The sequence below is a fragment of the Cyprinus carpio genome, chromosome B16 (genome assembly GCF_018340385.1).
Source record: "Cyprinus carpio isolate SPL01 chromosome B16, ASM1834038v1, whole genome shotgun sequence".
Taxonomy (NCBI): Eukaryota; Metazoa; Chordata; class Actinopteri; order Cypriniformes; family Cyprinidae; genus Cyprinus; species Cyprinus carpio.
In genome coordinates, this window is record NC_056612.1 from 12,712,693 (window position 1) to 12,735,821 (window position 23,129).

The 23,129-nt window shown below is 37.4% G+C and overlaps 1 protein-coding gene across 1 annotated transcript; it reads right to left on the minus strand.

Moving 5' to 3' along the window:
• Nucleotides 1-966: 966 nt before the first annotated feature.
• On the minus strand, nt 967-21,285 carry ahr1a (aryl hydrocarbon receptor 1a). The gene is made up of 10 exons (XM_042740816.1): nt 20,754-21,285; nt 19,176-19,363; nt 11,137-11,225; nt 10,928-11,017; nt 7,765-7,888; nt 6,890-7,020; nt 4,052-4,254; nt 3,828-3,937; nt 3,233-3,374; nt 967-2,565 (listed from the first exon to the last, which is right to left on the minus strand). Exons 1-10 carry the CDS (start codon nt 20,807-20,809, stop codon nt 1,263-1,265), a joined length of 2,436 nt encoding a protein of 811 aa, XP_042596750.1. The 5' UTR covers nt 20,810-21,285; the 3' UTR covers nt 967-1,262.
• Nucleotides 21,286-23,129: the final 1,844 nt, after the last annotated feature.

Consider the following 23,129-nt stretch of genomic DNA (forward strand, 5'->3'; position numbering starts at 1 on the left):
TATTAGATTGATTTCTGAAGGATCATGTTTCACTGAAAACTGGAGTAATGACCACTGAAAATTCAACGTTGTCATCATGGGAATAAGTGACATTTTAAAACTATTTATATTTTAATTTTTTTTTTTTTTTAAATCAAATATGCACAGTCTTAAAAAAAATCTTACTGACCCCTTTTTTCAGAAGCGTTAATAATTTTCCAAGTCTTGGTCTTTCAAGTTTGGTCATCCATCAAAATACCTCAACTGCTTATTTTACAACAGTGCTTTATGAATACAGCATTTTTGTAGAAAGCCAAACATTCTTTGATTTACAGTTTGGTCGAAGTCTGTGTTTCCTGTGAAGCTTAAGAGCTGAATTCATCTGTTCATAAGTGCTACATATGTCTGATTGTCTTCAATAGCTTCCCTCAAAGAATAAACGATCAGAAAATGATAAATTACTATACAAATGACAGTCTAGGGAGACCCACACAGTTTCCCGATTACCCTGATTACCCATAAGTAATGCTATACCAAGAAGAAAAAAAACTGGAGGATTTCAAATATTCAAAAATTGAAGGGAAAAAAAAGTAATGTTGAAAAATCCTCAGCTCAACTGAAAATACTGCTAACATGAAGTCACATCATGGAATAAATCTCCCAAATAAATCATAAATTATACAATATTTGGCCTTTGACTTAATTTTACAGAGTAAACAAGCTAGCATGTGAAGAGCTGCAAATTAGATAGCTATATTGTACTACTTTATAAATGTCGTTGTATATTTGAAAATAAAAACTGCTTGTTTGGCATTTGCTGAAGGCTATTTACAGTTAGTGCACACTGTATATATTGCTTTGGGACATGCTTTTGACAGGCCAATAGATTTGCAACATCTCATGAGAGACATTTAAAGAGAGATTTATCAAAGTACTGTGACAGCACTGTTCATATAAGAGGGAAGCCACTGATGAATGATTCTTATATCTAACTGATACAGACAGGCTGGTTCTTCATTCATCTTAGACGTCATGCTGAGCCACAGGACATTTATGCCTTACTTTGTGCATTTTCAGCCTTTCCTTCACCCCAGTTTCTGCTTCCTCCTCCTCATCCTGTACTCTGCTGGTGTTCTTTTCTGGCTCATGAATGAGGTTCCACCAAGTGTTTTTGCTCTATTTCTTCGTGATTGTCAGCTGATCAGTCACAAGTAAATGGAAAGCTTCCACTGATGTTAAAGGTTCTTCATGGAACCACAGGTGACAATGAAGAACCTTTATGTTTAAGAGTGAATGTAGGTGAGCCTCACATTTGGTTGGTTCTTACCTGGCCTATGTAATCTTGTTGATCCAGACTTGATCCGACACCCGCCTCTGTTTTGTCCTGAGTGCCCGTTCCTCTCCACGTCACCGTCCAGGCCACTGAGCAGCACTTCGAGGTCCTGAGCAGTGAACTCGCTCATACCTGTGTCACCTGCAGTGATGTAAGTTGAAGAGTGCTGCTGGGAGCAGCTGAAGGTCACAGTGCTCAGATGGTTCCTGTAAGGCTGCTTCAGATCCAGAAGGGGCGACTCCAGGTAAAAACATCCAGGCTGTTGGAGCTCTGGCTGGAAGAGAGGAGGAACCTGCTGAACTTCAGTGAGGTTCCCAAAAACCTGAGCATTTTTGAGTGTTTTACACTCCAGCAGATGGCGAGGTGGAAGGTATGAGCACTGAGACTGTTGGCTTATCTTCTGAACTTTGGGTTTTTGTGTTGTTATGTGTGAAGGTTCACACTGTGTGATTCCTGTTTCAGTGTATGGTTGAGACATTATGTGTTGGTGTAGATCTGGTATGGCCTGCGGTTCACTCTGAGGTTGTATTGGTGTGAAATGTTGTGTCTTTGGTTCAGGATGTTCTGTTGTAAAAGTCGTCTGTTGTTCCTGAGGTACTAATGTGAGAGGATCACATGAATCCTGTAAGATTAATGCAGATGCTTGCTGTGGAGGTGTGAAGGTCTGCATAGGTTTCCCGACAAGATCCTTCAGACTGTCACCACCAGACATTATACAGTCTGTCTCCGTCCTGAGAGAGTGTTGTACATAGGAGAAGATGCCCTCTGTGAGGTCTGCCACATCATTCTGACCACCGAGGTCAATCCTGAGGAACAGTTCATCCTGAAGGAACTTCAGATCTTCTGGTCTGATCCCTAAACTCCCCATGAAGTTCAGGATCTCACAGCTGTCGTCTCCTCCAGAGTTAACGACTCGCTCTTGTTTGAAAAGAGAGGCACTTTCTTGCCAGTTACTGGAGAAGATCCTACCAAGATCCTCGTTCTCTAAACCCTGTACTGATACAGAGTGCTCATGTGCAGGACACTCATAAATGGACTCATCCTGCTTCAGCATGGAGCCCAGCAGGGAGTCAGGGTCTACAGTTCCAGTGGATCTGGCTTGGGTACTGTCACCCAGAGCAGTGGTATCAGAAGGTACGGTGTTACTCTGAGATCTGGACAGGTTCTTGTCATAGAGAACAGCTTCTCCTGTAGTGAAGCTGAAAGGAAGCATCATAGCACGCTTTCGCAGGTTCTCCTCACCCTCCTCGTTCCTACAGAAGACAAATGACTCATTATAGAGCACGATACCTAAGGAAAATATATTTGTTTGCCTTTGCTGGCTATAGATAAAAAAAGACAAGAAAAAAATGACCTACCAGAATTCATCATTCAAACAGATATTGGAATGTATACAGACCAATCACAATTAATATACAAATATTATAATCTCTGAACCTTAATTTTAAATTTGCAAAGTGAGGGGAGTAATGAGTGAAATGGATATGAATGTGAATTTGTAGTCGTTGGTCAAAAAAAAGGGTGGGGGGGGTGTTTAAGCAGGCTTTGATTGGAGAAGTCCAGTTTAAGAACTAAGTCCCGCCCTTTTTTTTCTCTTTTTTCCATGATCCATTATACTCAAATGTATGTCGGAAAGAAAAGATCTGTCACTACTTCAGTCTCAATGCAAATTTAAAAAATTACAAATATTATATGCGTGGATGAATCATTCACAATAATATATATTTAGCAAATAAATAGGGGGAATTTGAATTTAATACTAACTTTAAGTTCGAAACAGCACACCCTAATTATATTATTTTAAAAAGTACCTGTAATTACATTTTTACTATGAATACGGTCTTATAATAAGACAACAAAGAAAACATGCACAGTTTGTTCAACATGAAAGACAAAAGAAAGACACAAATAAGGGCATACGTGATGACTCTCTGTGAGGCGATGACACACTCTGGTTGCCCATTTTTGTAGACAAGTCTGGCGTTGGATTGAACCCAAACCCAGATGTTCTGTTTTGTCAACAGTCTGAACACAGTCAACCCACTTTCACCCGTCCTCATCACTGCAGGGGAGACAAATTATTAAACTCATTTGAAAAATCAGCAAATGATTTTGCCTCTATTAATAATAATAACAGTACATGCTTTTGATAGCAGTCTCCTTTTAAAAGATCAAAGGCAGGTAGATGGACATAGTATATGTATATTTGTCACTGGTTCTCATGCCTCAAGCAAACATATTTGAGTTGATTGTGGGTTGATCAATGTTTATTCATGAATGAAAGCCTAAATTAAATCATATAAACAGATCATGTCATATTTTTATAATGTCTTCTTGTACTTTTAGGAGTGTGAAAATTATAGTTGTGTGGACTTTAATGAATGGATAAATATGTTGAGAGAATACAAAACCAATCTTAGCTCGTTTGTGTTTTGAATATCTTAAAATGTTTTGGAACAACATGAGGTGAGGTGAGTGTATTCTCTTTATCCACATTGATTTAAGGGAGTCTTACTCCGTATGTGGTTCTCGGCGCAGTGGAGCATGTCAGCTGCATGGATGAACTGATAGCCTGAGCCGCGGTAACACAGCTCTTCCTCCGTGTAGCCAAGAACAATCTTCCCTCTGTGGAGAAACAAAAAACACATGACTTTGAATGCGAGAGATACTGATGGTGAACAAACAAAGAACAAATCCAGGAGTTTCTTCACACATAGGATAGGAGCTTATATATCTTACTTTGCATCACATGCGGTGGGCGTGAAATCCAGCTTATGCTTGGTTTTGAAAAAGCAGCTCTTGGTGTGGATCTCCAGTATGGAAGGCGGCTGCAGAGGGCAGGCCAGGGCAAACAGAGCCAGCTGAGGAAGGACGGGTTTCCCATCTGCTGTCCTCTCATTCTGTCCATACAAGAACTTCAAACGTCCCTGAAAGTTTATGGCCTATAAGAATACAAGACATATATTTAACACATTTGAACCTATGTAAACACATTCCACAGCATTTAGCTAATTTTACCCATAAATTTACACAGAAAATGTGATTCCATCTGGGTCTTCTCATGATATGACACCAGGCCTTGCTATCTTTTGATCACTTCCTTTATGGGATAAGCAAGACTGTGACCTCTCTTTGAACCCAGTGTATAAATAAGATAGATGATTACAGAATAATTGTTTGAGCTGATTATACTAAAAGACTAAATTATTAAAATGTGTATTATCAAAATTATTAAAGGGGTCCTATTATGCTTTTTCACTTTTTGAATTTTAGTCAGTGTGTAGTGTGTATGTTTGGGCATAAAAAGATCTACAAAGTTACAAATCTCAAAGTCCACTCCAAAGAAGGATATTTAGATTTTTAAAAATCTCTTTTCAAGAACTACAACGAACGGCTCGTATGGACTACAGCGTTGTTTTCTGGGTTTTGTGATGTCACAAAGTGGCCCATTAGAATATCATTAAAATAATTCCCGCCTACGGAAATTCGAATGGTTGGGGGTTGGGGAGGGGCGAGGTCATGGTTAGAACACTAGGTTGAGTGCATCAGACAAGACGACGATGAAGAAAAAGTGCTGCTATAGCGTCAAATTTTCACAAGTTATTACACATGCACCTGAATAACCTGAAACGTTTTTATAAAAAATTGCTGACAGTACAATACTGGACAATGATGTAATCTGCAAAATTTACACTTCAATTATGATAATACGGTGTTTCCCATACTTTGAGTGACAGTGTTTTTATGTGACTGTATTTCTGAAGGAAACCGACTGTCTTCAGAAAATTGGATCATTTTCATGATTGGTCATTTTCATTTCATCTTGCATGTAATGTCTGGTAAAGCAGCATTTGTGAGTGGAGCGCTGCTTTGTGTACAGCGTTAACAGGGAAACGATTAATCGCACGATTAACCATTAATCAAACGATTAATCACAATTAATCGCATCCAAAATAAAAGTTTTTGTTTACATAATATATGTCAGACTTTGTTTCGTGTTTTGTGTGTGTTTTCCTCCAACCCACGTGCTCCTTATTTAACTATTATGCCCATATTTGGTTTTTCCTGTTCCTGTTCCCATTTAGTTTTATTGATCCCAGTTGTGTCCCATTTGCTCCTGTGTATTGTATTGTATTAACGGGGTCTGAATCCGGCTCAAATTGATATAGCAATATTGATGCCATCCTTAACTATACCTTAGCAGACAGAACTTGCTGCTTTGGCAAGGGGTGGGGGAGTACTGAAACACCGTCTAAGCTGTTCGCCAATCACAACGCACTGGGACAGCTAACCACTCACAACACATTTCGTTTTTCGGAAGCCGGAACTAATCGAGCCGTAATAATATTGTAATAATGTAAGTTATGTTAAAAAATAATGTATTTTTCGAACCACCAAGCATGAGAGCATGTTCTAGTACACCCCCAAAACAAAATCAAGACTTTGTAAAAGAGCATAATAGGACCCCTTTAATGATTAAAGTGCTAATAAAGTGCTAAGTGGTGCTAACAGGGATAGTTCACCCAAAAATGAAAATTGTCATCATTTACTCACCCTGAAGTTGTTCCAAACCATTGACTTTCATAGTATGGAAAAAAATACTATGGAAGCCAATGGCTACCATCAACTGTTTGCTTACCAACATTCTTCAAAATATCTTATTTGTGTTGTTCAAAAAGTCTGATAAAGGTAGCTTTTGAGTCTACATGTAGAAATGACCCAGCAGAGGCAGTTAACTGAGAAACATCTCAACAGGCTGAATCATAACTCTGAGCTGTGTGGAAGTCATGAACTAAATATGAACTCATCCAAACAAGGACTGATATGATCTTAACATTATAACAAACGCATCATTATAGTCTTATCATCACAAAGAACCTTAATATTAGTTCAAACAAAGCTAACAAAAGTGTCTTTTGTTGTGTGTGGAATTACTTTGTATGTAGAAGCACAAGATAATTTCAGTAATTTCAGCCCTCATTCTAGATTATTACATTATTATTAGTACTCCTCAAAAAACGTGATGTTCAATACAAGCTTGTTTACAGCTAAAATACTTAATTACAGGGTTTTTGAGGTGTACACTGTTTTAAAATCCCTCATTATTCATCATTTCTCACACACTTTCTGCAGTGAATTCAGCTCAATGAACAGACTCCATTCAAACTTGTTTGTAGACAGTTTCAGCTTTCAGTCTGTTATGGTATGCTATATAATTTTGACTTCTTAAACTTTATTCATAGGAGAGCTCTGACTAGACTTTGACTTCATTCAAGCTTTGTTTGGTACTGTAAATAATGTCAGCCGTGCAAGTGTTATCTATTCTTTCCTTTTCTTTATAAACTTGTTTACAGGCATCCAAAAGCATTTAATCTTCTGTTTTTCCATTTTAATAATGCTACTGCAATAATTATAGATTTTTGATGTAAAAGTTTGAGTAAAATGTTTTTTCCTGTCTTGCAAACAATCTTCTTCATCTGCTGCCTAAGGAAATCAACAACTCTCTTAACATAATATAAAGTCTATATTTTAATTTATTTATTCACTTTAATGTATTTATGATCATTTTCAACTTACAAGAAAGCCAGAGGAGTTGTTCAAAAGGCATCTTAACCTGCAAACAAAATTTCGCTCCAGAAAGGTGGAGTTCTCTGGTGGCAACTGCTCTGGACTGTAGTATGTCTGAGGCAGCGGTGCATTCTGAGAAGCGACAAAAACAAAACATTACTTGAATATAGAGAAAAGCATAGTTAAATACAAAACTGTTTAAAATTACACAACATATATAACTCATTGGCGGTAGTGTCCTTGCTGATGGCTGGATTATGAAGTGTGTGTGCTGTCTGGAACAGCTGTCCTATGTGTGTATAGTTACGACAATAACAGGCCTTTCAAACTGTCAAGTGTTAGATCTCTAATGAAAACTGATCCAGCTTGGTTGAGAATAAAAAAGCCCAAACTGAAACCAGAGCAAAGTGGCACAGCCTTTGAACACCAGCCGTTAGAGGCTGTTACACATCCTCAGAGCACATATAATCTGAAATCTAGTAGGGTATTGGTTAAAAACATGGCTCATGATGAAAATAATAATAATAATTAAAAAAAAAATCACACAAATGTCTTTCTAAGAAAAAAAAAACAAAAAACATTTGGATATCTTATCAAATTGTCAAATTGAACAATGACGATATTTCAGATCCATTGTGAAAAGGTAAATAAAAATGTATTATTTGTATTGTTTTAAAATCACGTTATGCATGAATTTATTTCCTGAAAATTGTAGACTAGGATGTTTTGTCTCTCACAATGGAACTTTGTCAAACTTTGTTTGCTGACACATGCAATCCATCTTCTTTGACTCTTTGTGTTGATGGAATGGGGACAGAATCTTTCAGGCACAATGCCCAGGTCTGCTCATGGTCTGTCTGGAGAGATGTTTAGTTATTTTCTACCTTGCATTAGCTGTCCGGTGTCTGGGGTGCAGCTGGGGTTGAGCGCCCAGTGGAGCTGCCTCTGAAACTCAGCCCGGTCTTCAGTGTGAACGAGCTCATAAACACTCTGATGGATGAGATCCGACTGCAAAACAATTACATCAACTTCACTCTAAGTAGATTCACAGCTGCTCATTACAGTTAGAAAATCACCCAAACTGAATTAAGAAATCTGAATCTCAATGCTGAAATAAAGACCTGTTTTTTCAACCTGTTTTGATCTAAATGTGCTCAAAGCCTGATCTAAACTCTCAACCATAAAAAAAAAAATTTACTTAAAACAATACACTGTAAAAAAAAGTCTGTAGTTTTTACAAAATAATTTTGGCAGCTGTGGTTGCCAGAATACTTTTGTAAAAAATACAGAAAAAACTGTAAACACACAATTACGGCCAAAAACTGTAAATTTTACAGTATAAAACTGTTATTTACAAACAAGAAAATTTGAATGTAAACCAGTAAATTCAACAACGCACACTGCTATTAAAATCTGTTTTGTACCTTTAACATACTGACAACCACCATAATAATGAAGGTGGTAAAAGAGAAAGCCACATGAAGAATCGAAGTTCATCACAAGTAGCTTCGCCACAAGCAGAAGTTTATATTAATATATAGAAGGTCCACAAAGTCATTCATGCAAACACAAAACACCATCATGGTGACACACGATACTTAAACAATTCAATAAACTTTCATTAAACAGCAGAAGATGTAACATAAAGCCCAAATGTACAACTGATAACAAAAAAAACTATTAAAAAACATGATTATTTAAACAAAATACTTTCAAATGTGGAGCGTCACACAGGGAATTCTGGGAATATCAGTTTACAGTTTTTGACTGTAAATTATACATTGATTTGTTCTTTTTTTATTTCTAAAAACTGTAAAATTAACAGCATTTTACTGTAAAATTACATAAAAATGTCTGGTTAGATCTTTTACAGTTTTTCCCTGTATATAGTATAGTAATTTACTGTTAACCTATTAACACTTTTTTTTTGTAGCATATAAACAAAATTAAACACATAAAAAAGAAAAATAACATATACATTATGGCACCCAGTGGTATATAAAGTGACTGAAAGCCATACTCAAGTAAAAGTACAGATATCTTACCAGAAAATGACTTTGGTAGAAGTTAAAGTCACCATTTAGAATATTACTTGAGTAAAGGTCTAAAAGTATGTGATATTTATTGTACTTAAGTATGAGAAATATTTTTAAATATTAAATGTATTTAATTATTGGGCAAGAATAAGAAGCACTTCATCCGGTACTTAGTGTCTTTAATTCCGACATAAGAAAACATTTCCGGAATCTGCATCTGAAGTGGCATTTAGATGCATTTACACAGTTTAATGTAGCTCAGAGGGGAAATGGATGCATTTAACTTGCATTTACAGATGCATAAATAGGCCAAATGTTTGTTTTTAACATAAAACATTGAATACTGATATTTGAAATAATTAAAAACATAAAAAACTGTCAAAATGTGAAATTAAAAAAGCCAGTAGGTGACAGCAAGTGACTGTTAATGAGTGAGTCATTGAGATTCAGCGGATTCATTCAAACAACTGATTGATTCAGGAACAAAGCATTTGAATGTGATAATGAGTGAATCACTGAATCATTTAATCAACCGATTTGTCCAAAAAAATTGATTCATTCAATAAGTAAACACAACACAAATCCACAGATAACACATGGAAAACTGTGTGCTGTGATCTTTGTTTGGAATTATTTTTGTTGGCAAAATTGAGAAAAAACAGGCAATATTTCTAAAAAAAAAAAAATCAATTAAAACTAAATTAAACAAAAAAAAATAATAATTACGTTATCAATCATATAGCCTATCTGGTTTGGCACTCTGTGTGATATAGATTAAGTTAACAATATTAAATTATATAAATATATATAAAAAGCATACAGAACCATTTTTGCTGTCTACAATTTACAATGCCTTGAATTTTGAATGTTAATAGACTAATAAATCACGTGCATGCACTCTCTGTGTGATATGGTGATATAACCTTAGTTTATTCGATAATGTCAGATCGCACATTACAACGACACTAACCATATTATCGCAGAAGATATACTGTATATCACACACCCAAGCCTCGACTTTGACTGGAAAATGAAATCGATTGCGACTGTGTGACTGTGTGCACTTGAGCAAAGTCTAACTTGCAAGCGCCAGAACACTAATTCGTCAAACCTGCTTTCCTGCAGTCTGTGTTATTCTGACTTTATTTTGTAGTAAGTAACAAATATGCTTCGGAGAAATGTATCGGAGTAAAAGTATACATTTTAATTAGGAAATGTAGTGGAGTAAATGTAAAAGTTGGCTGAAATATAAAAATTCAAGTAAAGTACATATACTACCAAAAAATACTAAAGTACTTTAATAAAGTAATAAGTAAAATAAGGTATTATTACTTTGTTACATTACACCACTGCTGGCACCCAAACATACTAATCCAAGTTCTTTCATGACAACTCTCGGAGGGACTGGCTTGGTAATGTGCATGACAATGTTAATGTTTTTGGTCTTGGCGGAATAGATCTGCTAAGCTGCTGCTGCAGCGGCAGAGAAAGCACCAAGACTTGCTACTTCCAAAACATCCACAACATGCCACTGTGAACATGTAAGAAATACTGCTGCTGCACATATAACATATGAAATAGCAGTAGCACATCTATACAGGTGGAGCTGGGGAAGGTGGAGGGTTTCTGAAATGCGCTGCAACTGCATCATGTTTCACACTAGAATCATGTTTGTGGGAAGAAGCTGGAATTTCACACATAAAAAATTCTAAAGCTGCAATGAGGAATCTAAAAGACTGGTTAAGCTCTCTTTCCACTGGTTTTTCACAATAACAACTGAATTATCAAGTAAAATGTGTTAAATCAAGTGCATAATGCTTAATGTAATGAACCCTAAACGCTTTTGAGAGAGTAGATTCACTAAACGGAGAAGAAATGAACATAAGAACAGAACATATACTGTTTGTTCTTTCCTGAATAGAAGGTGCCAGAAAACCATTTCATAAATGCATAAACCATTTGGGCTGCAGTTCCTTTTACCCGCACAATATATATGCAAACCAGTACAAACCTGATGGAACCCCAAGTAGTCCTCAATGTTGGAGGAAGCATAGAAAATTGTGCCATTGGAGGTGACCACAAACACAAAGCCATTTATAGCCTATAAAAGAAGAAATTATACTGCTAATAAATAGAATTTTAAATCCATCTTGTTTTGTTTTTGACTCTTCTGTGCTGTTTGATTCAAACATTTAGGTTTCACAGGACACATGAGCTCACCTGTAGCAACAATTCTCCCTCTGGCAGCTCCTGAATGTGTGGTTTAGTGTTATTTGCTAGCTGGTTGGAGTTCTTTGAGTTCAGGGTCACTGCAACAGCAAACAAACATTAAAGTGCTTACTAGCACAATAGCTAAAACATACTGTATAATACACATTCTTTATCGAAGATGTGATGAGGAAGTTATGGATAACAATTCATAATGTCATATGAGGGTACTTGATCAGGCATAATCAAACAAGAGAACAACTTCCTGTATTAAAAATAATTTCCTGCGTCAATAATGATTGTGAGAGGGAAATCTGAAATAACGTATAACAATAGCAAGTTGCTGTTGGCATCTGAACTACTAAAAACTGAAAGCAAATTATAATGCCCACTGGTTAACAATACACTTGTGCTTGGCACACATCACATGATATGTTTGCTCATGGAGTGGTTATGACATGCAAGGGCAATGAGAGGGCAGTATCTGTAAAAACACAGACACTGGGTCAATAACAGAGAGTGCCCATAATAATAAATAAAATATAAAAAAAATTCTATTTTTTTAACAATTTTTGTTACTATCTTTAACTCTATACGTCATCAAGTGAAAAAAAAAACTCTATACGTCATCAAGTGAAAAAAAAAAGGTAATATATTTTCTTTACAACTGAAATACAGGCGAGTGTACGTTTTTGTTAGTGTTTTGAGGTAAATGAAGGTGAAAAGTCAAATTAATTATTGAAAAATGTATTATTCATTTAAAATGTGTTTTTTGTTTCTTGATTATGATTGCAGGACAGTTATTTCACCCTGACATCAAAGATGAGCTGTATTCCATCTATTTATTGTATAAATCAAATAAATATATTTTTGAATAGATTAAAAAATAAAATGCATTTAAAAAATGTGACCCAGTTATGGGACAAGTTAATTCATTGATAAAATATATCAATTGTTAACTTAGATTCTTCAAGCGTATGAACTGTACATTAACTCTTAACGATGGCAAGAACACATAAAGGTACTCTGATTCTGGCAAGGAAAACTCATTTATATTGATAACAGTGAATCTATCCACTGCCTGCATTTACTAGATGACAGTAATGGATTAAAAGGTGACTAATAGTCATTGTGTCAACAACCCCCTGGATTTGGAAGTGTGTGCCAGTAAAACATTAAGATCATATCTCAAATGGTGTTCCTGCAGTCTTCTCATGCAACGTCTGTCAATGTCTGGTCCTAAAGATCCCCAAACACTGGTTCACATCAAACCTTGGCAGAGTCTTTGATGCTACACACACAGCACCTCAGGTCAAAGTCTGCTGCTATTGTCAGTAACTATCAAATATTTTTGTTTCGTAACTTCTCACCAAAGTCAAGAGGTCAACTAGTCTGTTTCAATTACTCACGCAAACCCAGACCCTCCCCAGCACTGGCCCCCAGACAGTAGAAGTAATTACACACAAAACACACAAGCAACAATCAGTACTCCTGCTTAGCCTGTTTCTCATGGAATCCCTTCAATGCTGGCCACCTCACCACACTTCTGCATTAGTCAGGATAGAGGGAAGAACATGAGCTAGGAGAAATCAGGTGTGAATCTCAGTTCATTCAAACACTATTCCTGGCCTTTTACATATGTTTCTTATTGCCCAATTCCCTAAATAATGATTGAGTAACTTCCCTGGAAAACGGTTCTGGGTATTTTTCCACTTGACTGTTGCCTTTATAAATCTCAATAAGGATGTACAACTGCACCCTTGAGAGCATAACTGTGCAAGGCTTCTCTGAAATATATGCATGCACTACATAAACTGTGATATTAAACTCTATAAAAGTCTATTCTCAGACTGTTAGTAAACAACGTAATGATTAACATTTCAAAGATATGTTTAAAGGACTGATTGGGGCAGCAGTTCAGATTTTTACTTGCCCTGCCAACATTTTACCTTTATCTAACTACATAATTTATATACATATACATATATACATATATACATATATATATATATATACACAAACCCGATTCCAAAAAAAGTTGGGACACTGTACAAATTGTAAGTAAAAAAGGAATGGAATAATTTACAAATCTCATAAACTTATATTTTATTCACAATAGAATAAAGATAACATATCAAATGTTGAAAGTGAGACATTTTGAAATGTCATGCCAAATATTGGCTGATTTTGGATTTCATGAGAGCTACACATTCCAAAAAAGTTGGGACAGGTAGCAATAAGAGGCCGGAAAAGTTAAATGTACATATAAGGAACAGCTGGAGGACCATTTTGCAACTTATTAGGTCAACTGGCAACATGATTGGGTAAAAAAAGAGCCTCTCGGAGTGGCAATGTCTCTCAGAAGTCAAGATGGGCAGAGGATCACCAATTCCCCCAATGCTGCGGCGAAAAATAGTGGAGCAATATCAAGAAAGGAGTTTCTCAGAGAAAAATTGCAAAGAGTTTGAAGTTATCATCATCTACAGTGCATAATTTCAACCAAAGATTCTGAGAATCTGGAACAATCTCTATGCGTAAGGGTCATGGCCGGAAAACCATACTGGATGCCTGTGATCTTCGGGCCCTTAGACGGCACTGCATCACATACAGGAATGCTACTGTAATGGAAATCACAACATGGGCTCAGGAATACTTCCAGAAAACATTGTCGGTGAACACAATCCACCGTGCCATTCGCTTTTGCCGGCTAAAAATCTATAGGTCAAAAAAGAAGCCATATCTAAACATGATCCAGAAGCGCAGGCGTTTTCTCTGGGCCAAGGCTCATTTAAAATGGACTGTGGCAAAGTGGAAAACTGTTCTGTGGTCAGACAAATCAAAATTTGAAGTTCTTTTTGGAAAACTTGGACACCATGTCATCCGGATTAAAGAGGACAAGGACAACCCAAGTTGTTATCAGCTCTCAGTTCAGAGGCCTACATCTCTGAAGGTATGGGTTGCATGAGTGCGTGTGGCACAAGCAGCTTACACATCTGGAAAGGCACCATCAATGCTGAAAGGAACATCCAAGTTCTAGAACAACATATGCTCCCATCCAGACGTCGTCTCTTTCAGGGAAGACCTTGCATTTTCCAACATGACAATGCCAGACCACGTACTGCATCAATTACAACATCATGGCTGCATAGAAAAAGGATCCGGGTACTGAAATGGCCAGCCTGCATTCCAGATCTTCACCCATAGAAAACATTTGGCACATCATAAAGAGGAAGATGCGACAAAGAAGACCTAAGACAGTTGAGCAACTAGAAGCCTGTATTAGACAAGAATGGGACAACATTCCATTCCTAAACTTGAGCAACTTGTCTCCTCAGTCCCCAGATGTTTGCAGACTGTTATAAAAAGAAGAGGGGATGCCACACAGTGGTAAACATGGCCTTGTCCCAACTTTTTTGAGATGTGTTGATGGCAGGAAATTTAAAATCAATTTATTTTTCCCTTAAAATTATAAATTTTCTCAGTTTAAACATTTGATACGTCATCTATGTTGTATTCTGAATAAAATATTTAAATTTGAAACTTCCACATCATTGCATTCTGTTTTTATTCACAATTTGTACAGTGTCCCAACTTTTTTGGAATCGGGTTGGTATATCGCCGCTGTCCGCTGTCCGATGAAAACCACATATGTCCATTTTGCCGATTTTGAGATGTTTCGACGGATTGAATGTCCAGGTTCATTTCCGTATACAGTATGCTTCACATATCTAAATGGCCAATGAAAAGATGTGAAATCATGTCATCTGATTTTCACGTATATCCATTTGGTGTCAAAGCTGTCAATCACGCCGCGTATCTCCCGCCCTGTGGAAGCAGCTCGCCGGTCTCGTGAAGTTTCACTTTTCTTTTCTGAAATACATTGCCAAATAAACATAGCCTGGTGAGACAATGACATAACTACATCAAGACAAACCAAACAAACCATCTGCCAAGACGTACGTCTAGGAGTGACAAAATTACGGTAGGACTGTGCAAACAAAGTATCTGTCTAGCATTACCATGTCAGTGTATTGATTCATTGTCCCTTCATAGTTTGCAAGAGACATTTAATAAATTTATAATTAATATTAAATAAACTAAGCGTATTTAATAAACTAAGACGTAGGCTATTTAATAAACTGAGCGTATTCATCTGTCAATATGAAACGCGACTTGGTCATTCTAATTAATGATCGGAAGAACGCATATCGACCACCGTTACTGTAAAATATGCACGTATGTCCATTTAAACTCAATTTTGGTCAAATGTGGATTATATCATTACACTGGCAAGAATATGGTTACATGTAAAGATGCCGTACCAAGTATGACAACGCTACATTCAACTGCTTTTGAAATACGGTGTTTTTTTCACTTCCTGAAAAGTAACCGTTTTGGACATACGTGAGTTTCATCGGGAAGCGACGATATACACACACACACACTGTCAGACTCTGTTCCTGTCTTGTGTTGTGTTTTCCTCCCCCACATGCTCCATGTTTATTATTATGCACTTATTTGGTGCCTCCTGTTCCTGTCCTTATTATTATAATTTGTTCCAGGTGTTCCCCTTTTAGTTCTAATGATCCCAGGTGTGTCCCATTAGTTCTTTCTTACTTTAACCCTGTGTTGTTTCCTGCTTGGGTGTCCAGTATTGAATGTCAATCCCCGTGTCCTACGTGTGATAATTCTGAAATCTCCTTCATCTCCTCCCTCCTTCGTCTCCTCGCTCCTTCACAGTAGGCACACCGTGACAGAATACCGGACTGAAACAGTAAGCGGCACCCCTTCTCCCCATTTCTTTTCTCCCTTTTTTTAAAAGTTTTTTGTTTCCCGGTTTTTCCTTCCCACGGCATGGAGTTTTTCTGCCCTAGCCCACAGAGATCTCCCCTCCGTGGAGTATGCGTGGGAGTTCTGCAAGATCGCCGCTAAAACAGAGCTGGACGACGCCATGCTCAACTGCCTGTTCTGGATCGGGGGCCAATTGTTATCGCCCCATGGACCTCCCAGACACCACAGGACTGAGCTGGAGGCAAGGGATGCTCCAGTGTCTAGAGAGTGTCCAGCCCTGATCCAGAAACAAGCCCCCCGGCCGTTCCTCAGTCAAGCCCGCTGGCTGCAGCATTCTCAAGCCCGCCGGCCGCTCTGAAGTCTAGTCCGCCGCCCACGGCATTCTCAAGCCCGCCTGTCACTCTGAAGTCTAGTCCCCCCAGCCGTTCCCCAGTCAAGCCCGCCGACCATGCCTTACACCCCAAACCTAAAGGAGAAGGCTGTTGGTTCGCAGAGCTCGCTCCAGTGTCTGCTCTAGCCCCATAGCTCGCTCCAGTGTCGGCTCCAGCCCTAAAGCTCGCTCCAGTGTCGGCTCCAGTCCCAGAGCTCACTCAAGTGTCGGCTCCAGCCCCAGAGCTTGCTCCAGTGTTGGCTCCAGTCCCAGAGCTCGCTCCAGTGTCAGCTCCAACCCCCGAATCCAGCCCAAAGAGGGCTCCTGTTCCTGAGTTTATCCCAGTGAGGGCTCCTGTCCCCAAGTTTAGCCCAGTGAGGGCTCCTGTCCCCGAGTTTAGGCCAGAGAGGATTCATGTCCCCGAGTTTAGGCCAGTGAGGGTTCCTGTCCCTGAGTTTAGCCCAGTGAGGGCTCCAGTCCCCAAGTCAAGCCCAGGGAGGGCCACAGTTCCTGAGTTAGGCCTACAGAGGAACTCTAAAAATTATGTTCTCCCCAAGGATTTTTTGTGGGGGGTATAAGGGGTCCATCCTTGGAGGCAGGGCTGAGTGCCGAGGCCAGGCTCCACGAGCTCCCTGTTCCGCCATGGCCTCCTGAACTGTCTGCTCCACCATGGCTTCCTAGTCTGCCTGCTCCGCCATTGCGTCCTAGTCTGCCTGATCCGCTATGGCGCCCCGAGCTGCCTTTTCCTCCATGGCTCCATAGTCTGCCTGATTCTGCCATGGGTCCCAGAATGGGTACCACCCTGGAGGCCATCCGTCCCTGTAAGCCTGTCCTGAGAGGCCTAAATATGCAATTTGAAACTGGCCTACCACAACAGCACATCAAGTTTGAAAAATTTCTGTAAATAGTATGCCTATAGTATATTGTTGGTGTAAAAAAAAACAAGCTGCTTTTATCCGCCATGTTAATCAGTAATTTTACAAATGATAAAAACGTACACTTAATTTGCTTGGAATACAGCAGTCATAAAAAAAACGCACAGTAGCATAGCCTAAAAATAATTGATCTAAATTAAAAGTATTGCTCTTAACAGGCCTGTGTGTTTTGTATCACTAGTGCAGTGTCCATTCTTGGAGCATATAAGCCCTGCCTGCATGAAGCGCGCCGTAATGTGAAAATAAGTCAGACTAACTGAAATAAGCCTGGCTTATTTGTTAAACTTGTTTTATAAAACAGACCCCTGGTTTGAGAAACGTTTGTTTCGCTGCTCAACTATGAGTTTGTTGCTTTCTTTTTTTTATCTTTTGTTTTTGTGTAGAATTTTGTTTGGGGAAAGTCACTTATTCGAATGTTTTGTGGGTTCAGTGTGTTTGGTGAGTTTGTTTGAAAGTTAATGAGTTGTTTTCTTTTTTAGAGGATTTTGTTTAACCTGCAAACTTATGCTACCGTGTGAAGTGCAGAACTTTGGGGTTTGGGTGCAGTATTGCAACTGCCCAAGGACTTTTTCAAAGGATTCCTGGCTTACCCCAACAAGGACATCTATTTAATTTTGTCAATTCATCATTTATTCAATCTACCCTTCAAAAGATAAGACTTTCTAACACTGGCTGTTCTCCTTTACCAAAGGGTTTCTTCTCTCAACATCTTTGGTGGACATTTCCTACTTATATAACCACACTTTATTTTGGACATTGACCATATCTATTGTGAACATTTTATGTCACAGGATTTTGTGTGTTTTGTATTTGTGTAGAGACTCAGTATATGCTGGCAAAGGATTTCTACTGCTATTTGTTTCTTGTGTATTTTGACCTGACTCTTAACATTATCAAACAGGTAATTGCGAGACTGATTCCCCCTCATCTTCTTATAACAATACTGGATTAAATAGCTGGAACTGTTATAACTGTAACTCTACAGCACTATATAATCTCTTCTCAAGTAACAACAGTGCCTTGAATTTTGTGATTCATACACACTTTAAATCTTTTGGCCAACTGCAGGAGGAAAAAACAACAACAAACCATATCCATCCCAACAGAACAAAGAACCATCCGGCCACATTTTCCTATCATTACAGCATTACAAAGCAATTTCTTTTGCATATTCCTTGTGTTATCCAAATATGGGTCATCCCGAGATAAAACTGCTGAGGGACCGGGATGTCCTGTGATAAACACTCAATCTATCGCAAAAAAAGGAGGAACTGCATGCATGCACTGCTCTGTCCTATGTCCATATCTTAATGCTGAGGGCAAAAGCCTGTTGCCTAAAGCCAGTTAAACTTCTTACGATAATGATTTCAACAACGTTATTCCAGTATTACTGAACCAGCCTCGGAGTGGTCATTAAGTGAAATTTACCTCTCAAAATTGCATTTTTTGCTCTTTGAAAGAAAATGCTATTGTTGCAGTTCTCACCAGGCTTCCACCAAAAAGTTATGCATATGATTACAAAATTATATTTTACTTTCCGCAGGATCTCACGCACCCCAGTGGCATCCTGTTATTTGAAAAGGCTCCCCTTCTTTCCCACTCAGGGGAAAATATACCGTAAACAGCCTCGAGATGTGGCAGACACTCATATAAGGAAACAAACATGCACATATTGAGGTTCTTTAGAATTAGGGGCTGGTTTTCTTACTACTTAAAATGATTTATTCATTTTAACCAGTCATAGGAGAGAAAAAGTGTTGTTTTTGGATGTTGTCATTAAAATGACTGTAGTCCACAAGTTACTAGAATATGACAGAACTTTGTAGAAAACACAATTAGCTTTCAAATTTGCATCAACTAAGTGAGACTACTGCATTTATAAATTTATGTACAGTCAGAAATTGGACACCAGTATCACACCGAAACAACTGCAACTTCTGTATATCATGCATTACCACTGAAGTGACTTTTGGCCCGCAGGTAGCTCACACTTAGCCTCAGTATGGTGAGCTTGTCCAGCTTGGATATAACTTCCTGTGGGAAAGGAAGCTGGCTGGCCAACCTATCCAACTCTCCATTCAGCCGGTCTCGATGTCGTTTGGAAGGATTTGATTTGACACATTCAGGAGGAGACTGCTGCACACTAAAAAAAAAGGAAAATATATTCAGATTGAATGTAATTTTCAGAATATGACAGGACAGCCAACCTGTCAGTTTCAAATTTAAGAAAGTTTTACATTTCCCAGAAGTGTGTTACATTAAGAAAATATAGTTTTTATCATTCACTTATAGTGAGTACTGTCAAACAATCACCTAAAAACGACACTTACAACTGAGAGGAAAGTAAGTATTGAGTCTTGGGAAGGAAATTTGCCCTTCAGAGGTATAGCAACAGCTTGTAAACTCAGACCCATTTCATATCAGCTAGTGAGTCCCTAATGAGTGACAGTTTTACTGCTTAATTTGCAACTTTGTTACTTGTATTGGTAGGTAAGTTTTTTATTTGACATAACACAGTCAAGGTTTCAGACCAGTGGTGGGCAACCACTTTCCTGCAGAGTTGACCTCCAATCATGATCAAACTTACCTGTCTGTAACTTTATAGTGATCCTGAAGACCTCAATTAACTTATTCAGGTGTATTCGAATAGAGGTGGAGCTAAAATTTGCAGGAAAGTGGATCTCTTGCCCAACTCTGCTTCAGACTGCATTTATGGCCCACATTTTGGTAAATGCATCACAAAATAAAAGCACCGCACAAATGAATAGAAAATAAAGTTAAACACCTATCGATGACCATCTGTTGAAAAGATTTTGTATTTAATACTTAATTTACAGCCCTGTTACCCATTGTGGTACATTTTTATTCCTATTATTATTATTATTATTTTATTATTATGATGATTTTGTCATAAATCACAAACAGGTTTAGCAAAAAAAAAAATAAAAAAAATAATACTAATTAAAATATTAATATAAAATAATGTTAAACACCTATATCTTTATAGCAGCTGTAATGTGTAATTTCACCCGTCCGCAAAATGAGAACATCTGTCTTTTCCACAAATTTTAGCTCATCTGGGCGGAATTAAATTGTTATTTTTATTAGTCAATCATTTTAATATTCCGAATTAGGAAATCGTTACGTTGCAGCCAAAGATACGTTTAGTATGTTTAGATATGTTAAGTTATTTTAGATATGTTTAGTTAGTTTGTCACGTGGCAGATGCAAATAACTTCAAGCAATCATTCACAGAAGTCAAAACACTCTCACGCACATACACGACGCTTGGCTAGTTTCCTAAAGAGCCTGGCTAGATATCGGAGAAAGTGCAGCGATATAACATCATTTCACTTATAAAATTCAATCAAATTGAATAAATATTCAGATTACTATTAATAAAAATTCACTATGCAATGAGAGTCACTTGTCTGCTTTATATTGTTAGGTATCTAGATAAACAGGCTAAACTGTAAACTGCATACAGAGGTTTAACTAAGCATCTAAGCCTTAGTAAAACAATGATTTATTACCTTTTCTGGACAGGTTTCCTCCGTTTGCGACTTGCATAAATATTGCTGGTGCTCATAATTTTTCTCACAGAAACAGATTCGTGGTTAGTCAGTGGTTTTACTCGGTGCTAGCAGGCTAATCTTAATCTGCCTTGGGTTAGAGGTTAACTTTTAGCTCAAATATAGGCTACTAAACTTACAAACTAACCATTACCCGGCAGTGCTATTTAAATCTGAAGCATTCACCTGCGTTAGTCCACAGTTAAAGCCCGGTGGTTGACACGAGAGAGGTATAAACACGTCCCTGTCATGACTAAGCTAAACTGACAAGCTATCTGTCAAACTAATGTTAGCTAAGTTTTAACTAACTTTCTAAAGCTCAGCTGCCACTCAACCAAAAGCACATTTTGCTCTGCGGAATTTTCTTGTAGTCAGCTGTCATACACTAATACTAACATCCTAACAACTAGTCCTGGCTAACTTGGTTTGACAGCGTTGCTCCAGCTCTGTGTGCAGTCAATACATGACAGAGCAAGGTTTGGTTTTGACAGTCTGACTCTGCTCAGAGCCCCTCCCTCCCCCACCAACCACCTTCTAACCACCGAAAATTCCTGTTCTGTCCTTAAGGCAGTGAACTACTTTGTCTAAATTTCCCAAAACATACAAAACTTAAACTAAAATAGCCCCAAGTGGCATGTTGTTAGTAGTGAAATTATTTTTTTAAATAGAATGCTTCATTATTCAGTAATGCCATTAGCTGTGCGTTTCAGATATTTTACAACAGTTTACCAATTTACTATCTATCTATATGTATATAATATGTATATATAATGTATATTATACATTATTCTGCACATTCTGAACTTACAAAGTTATATTTAAAAGTAAATACACACTTCTTTAGGGGCGCATCTTCTCCCATATTATTGCGTGCATGTACTACGTTTAATTTACGAGACTGAATCCAGTTCATCCGCTTGCTGGGTTCAGCCTCGTTCTTTACACTTTGTATTTTGTAACCGCAGATGTTGCGATAATGATTAGCCTACATTCAACAACAGAACTGCGGTGGATTAGGCTGTTACTTTTTTTTTTTTTTTAGCTAAAATTAGTTTTATTTAATAATTAACCTATTTAAATGGTTTAAACGTGTTTATAAAAATGTATATGAATACTTATAAATATAAATAATTTATATAAATACATGTTTATATAAATCTCGGGTAGCTTTAGTCATACCAGGTATTTATTTATTTATTTAGCGCTAAATGTGGTGCATTAGACACTGGAGAACAGCTAGCATACTGTGAAGTATTTTCAAAGTGAACTATTTTACACCTTTAGCGTCATCTGGTGCACCACAATGAAACTGACTCTGTGCTTCGATTATTTAACGCTCATCTCAAGTGTAAAGCAGCTCCAAGCCTCGTGCAGTCCAAATCAATTAATGTGTATTCTCTCTCTGTCTCTTTCTTAATTAGGCTATATTATTATTATTATTATTATTATTATTATTATTATTATTATTATTATATATTATAATACTATCTATATTGATCTAATACAACTTTCTAACACAGCCTTCATTTACTACAGGAGCTATCAGCTGATGAGCTGTTCCTTTTAAGGAACAATACAAGGAACCGGTTTCATTGTTTTCTGTACAGACTTATGAAAACATTTCTATTTATTTCCTGTGACACAGTGAAGACACAATGAGGAAAAAGGCTAAAATAATATATTCCAAGTTTAGCATTTTACATTTGGTTACATCGGATATAATAGAATTGAGTCACTTGGTTATAATTTGACAGTTTTATACTGCAGTGCACTTTTAAACCTGTACCTAACAGTGACATTTGGTCATTTGGCTAATAATGTTATCATTAAATATACTGCCATATATTCTAACAAATATAACTTTCCATTATTTTGTTGGCAATTTTAACTCTAGAAACAGAAGGGAAAAAGCTTTTAAAAAATTCAGTTGTATTTTATTCTTGAAAATTGAGAACTACTTTTAAAATGACCATTCACAGTGGCATGTTTAACAATTTGTGTGTAGAAATAGGAAAGAGGGAAATAAGAAGAGGGTCTCTCGCAGTAGAACGATTATATTTGGGTTCCTTGACATCAAAAAGTTTTAAAACTCATGGATCAGTAATTTTCTATAACTAATACAAATAGAAAATGTTAAAACAACTGTGTAACCCTAATATAATCTCAATGAACCATCACTTTAAATTTGTATTCATTGTAATGCATTTTGTATTCAACAACATTTGTTAAAAAGTGAAGTGGAAGTCACTATACAATAGACAAACACGCACTTCTTCCTTTACCGAGCTGAAACCTACTAAACTGCAACGCACACACACATCCAACAACGTTTCACAG

Excerpts from the sequence above, each read along its gene's own strand:
- ahr1a (XM_042740816.1), bottom strand. The coding sequence starts at position 20,809 with ATGAGCACCAGCAATATTTATGCAAGTCGCAAACGGAGGAAACCTGTC. Across the intron at positions 19,364-20,753 it reads AGGAAACCTGTCCAGAAAAG|TGTGCAGCAGTCTCCTCCTG; the intron begins GTAATAAATCAT and ends CTTTTTTTTTAG. Across the intron at positions 4,255-6,889 it reads ACAACTCCTCTGGCTTTCTT|GCCATAAACTTTCAGGGACG; the intron begins GTAAGTTGAAAA and ends GTATTCTTATAG.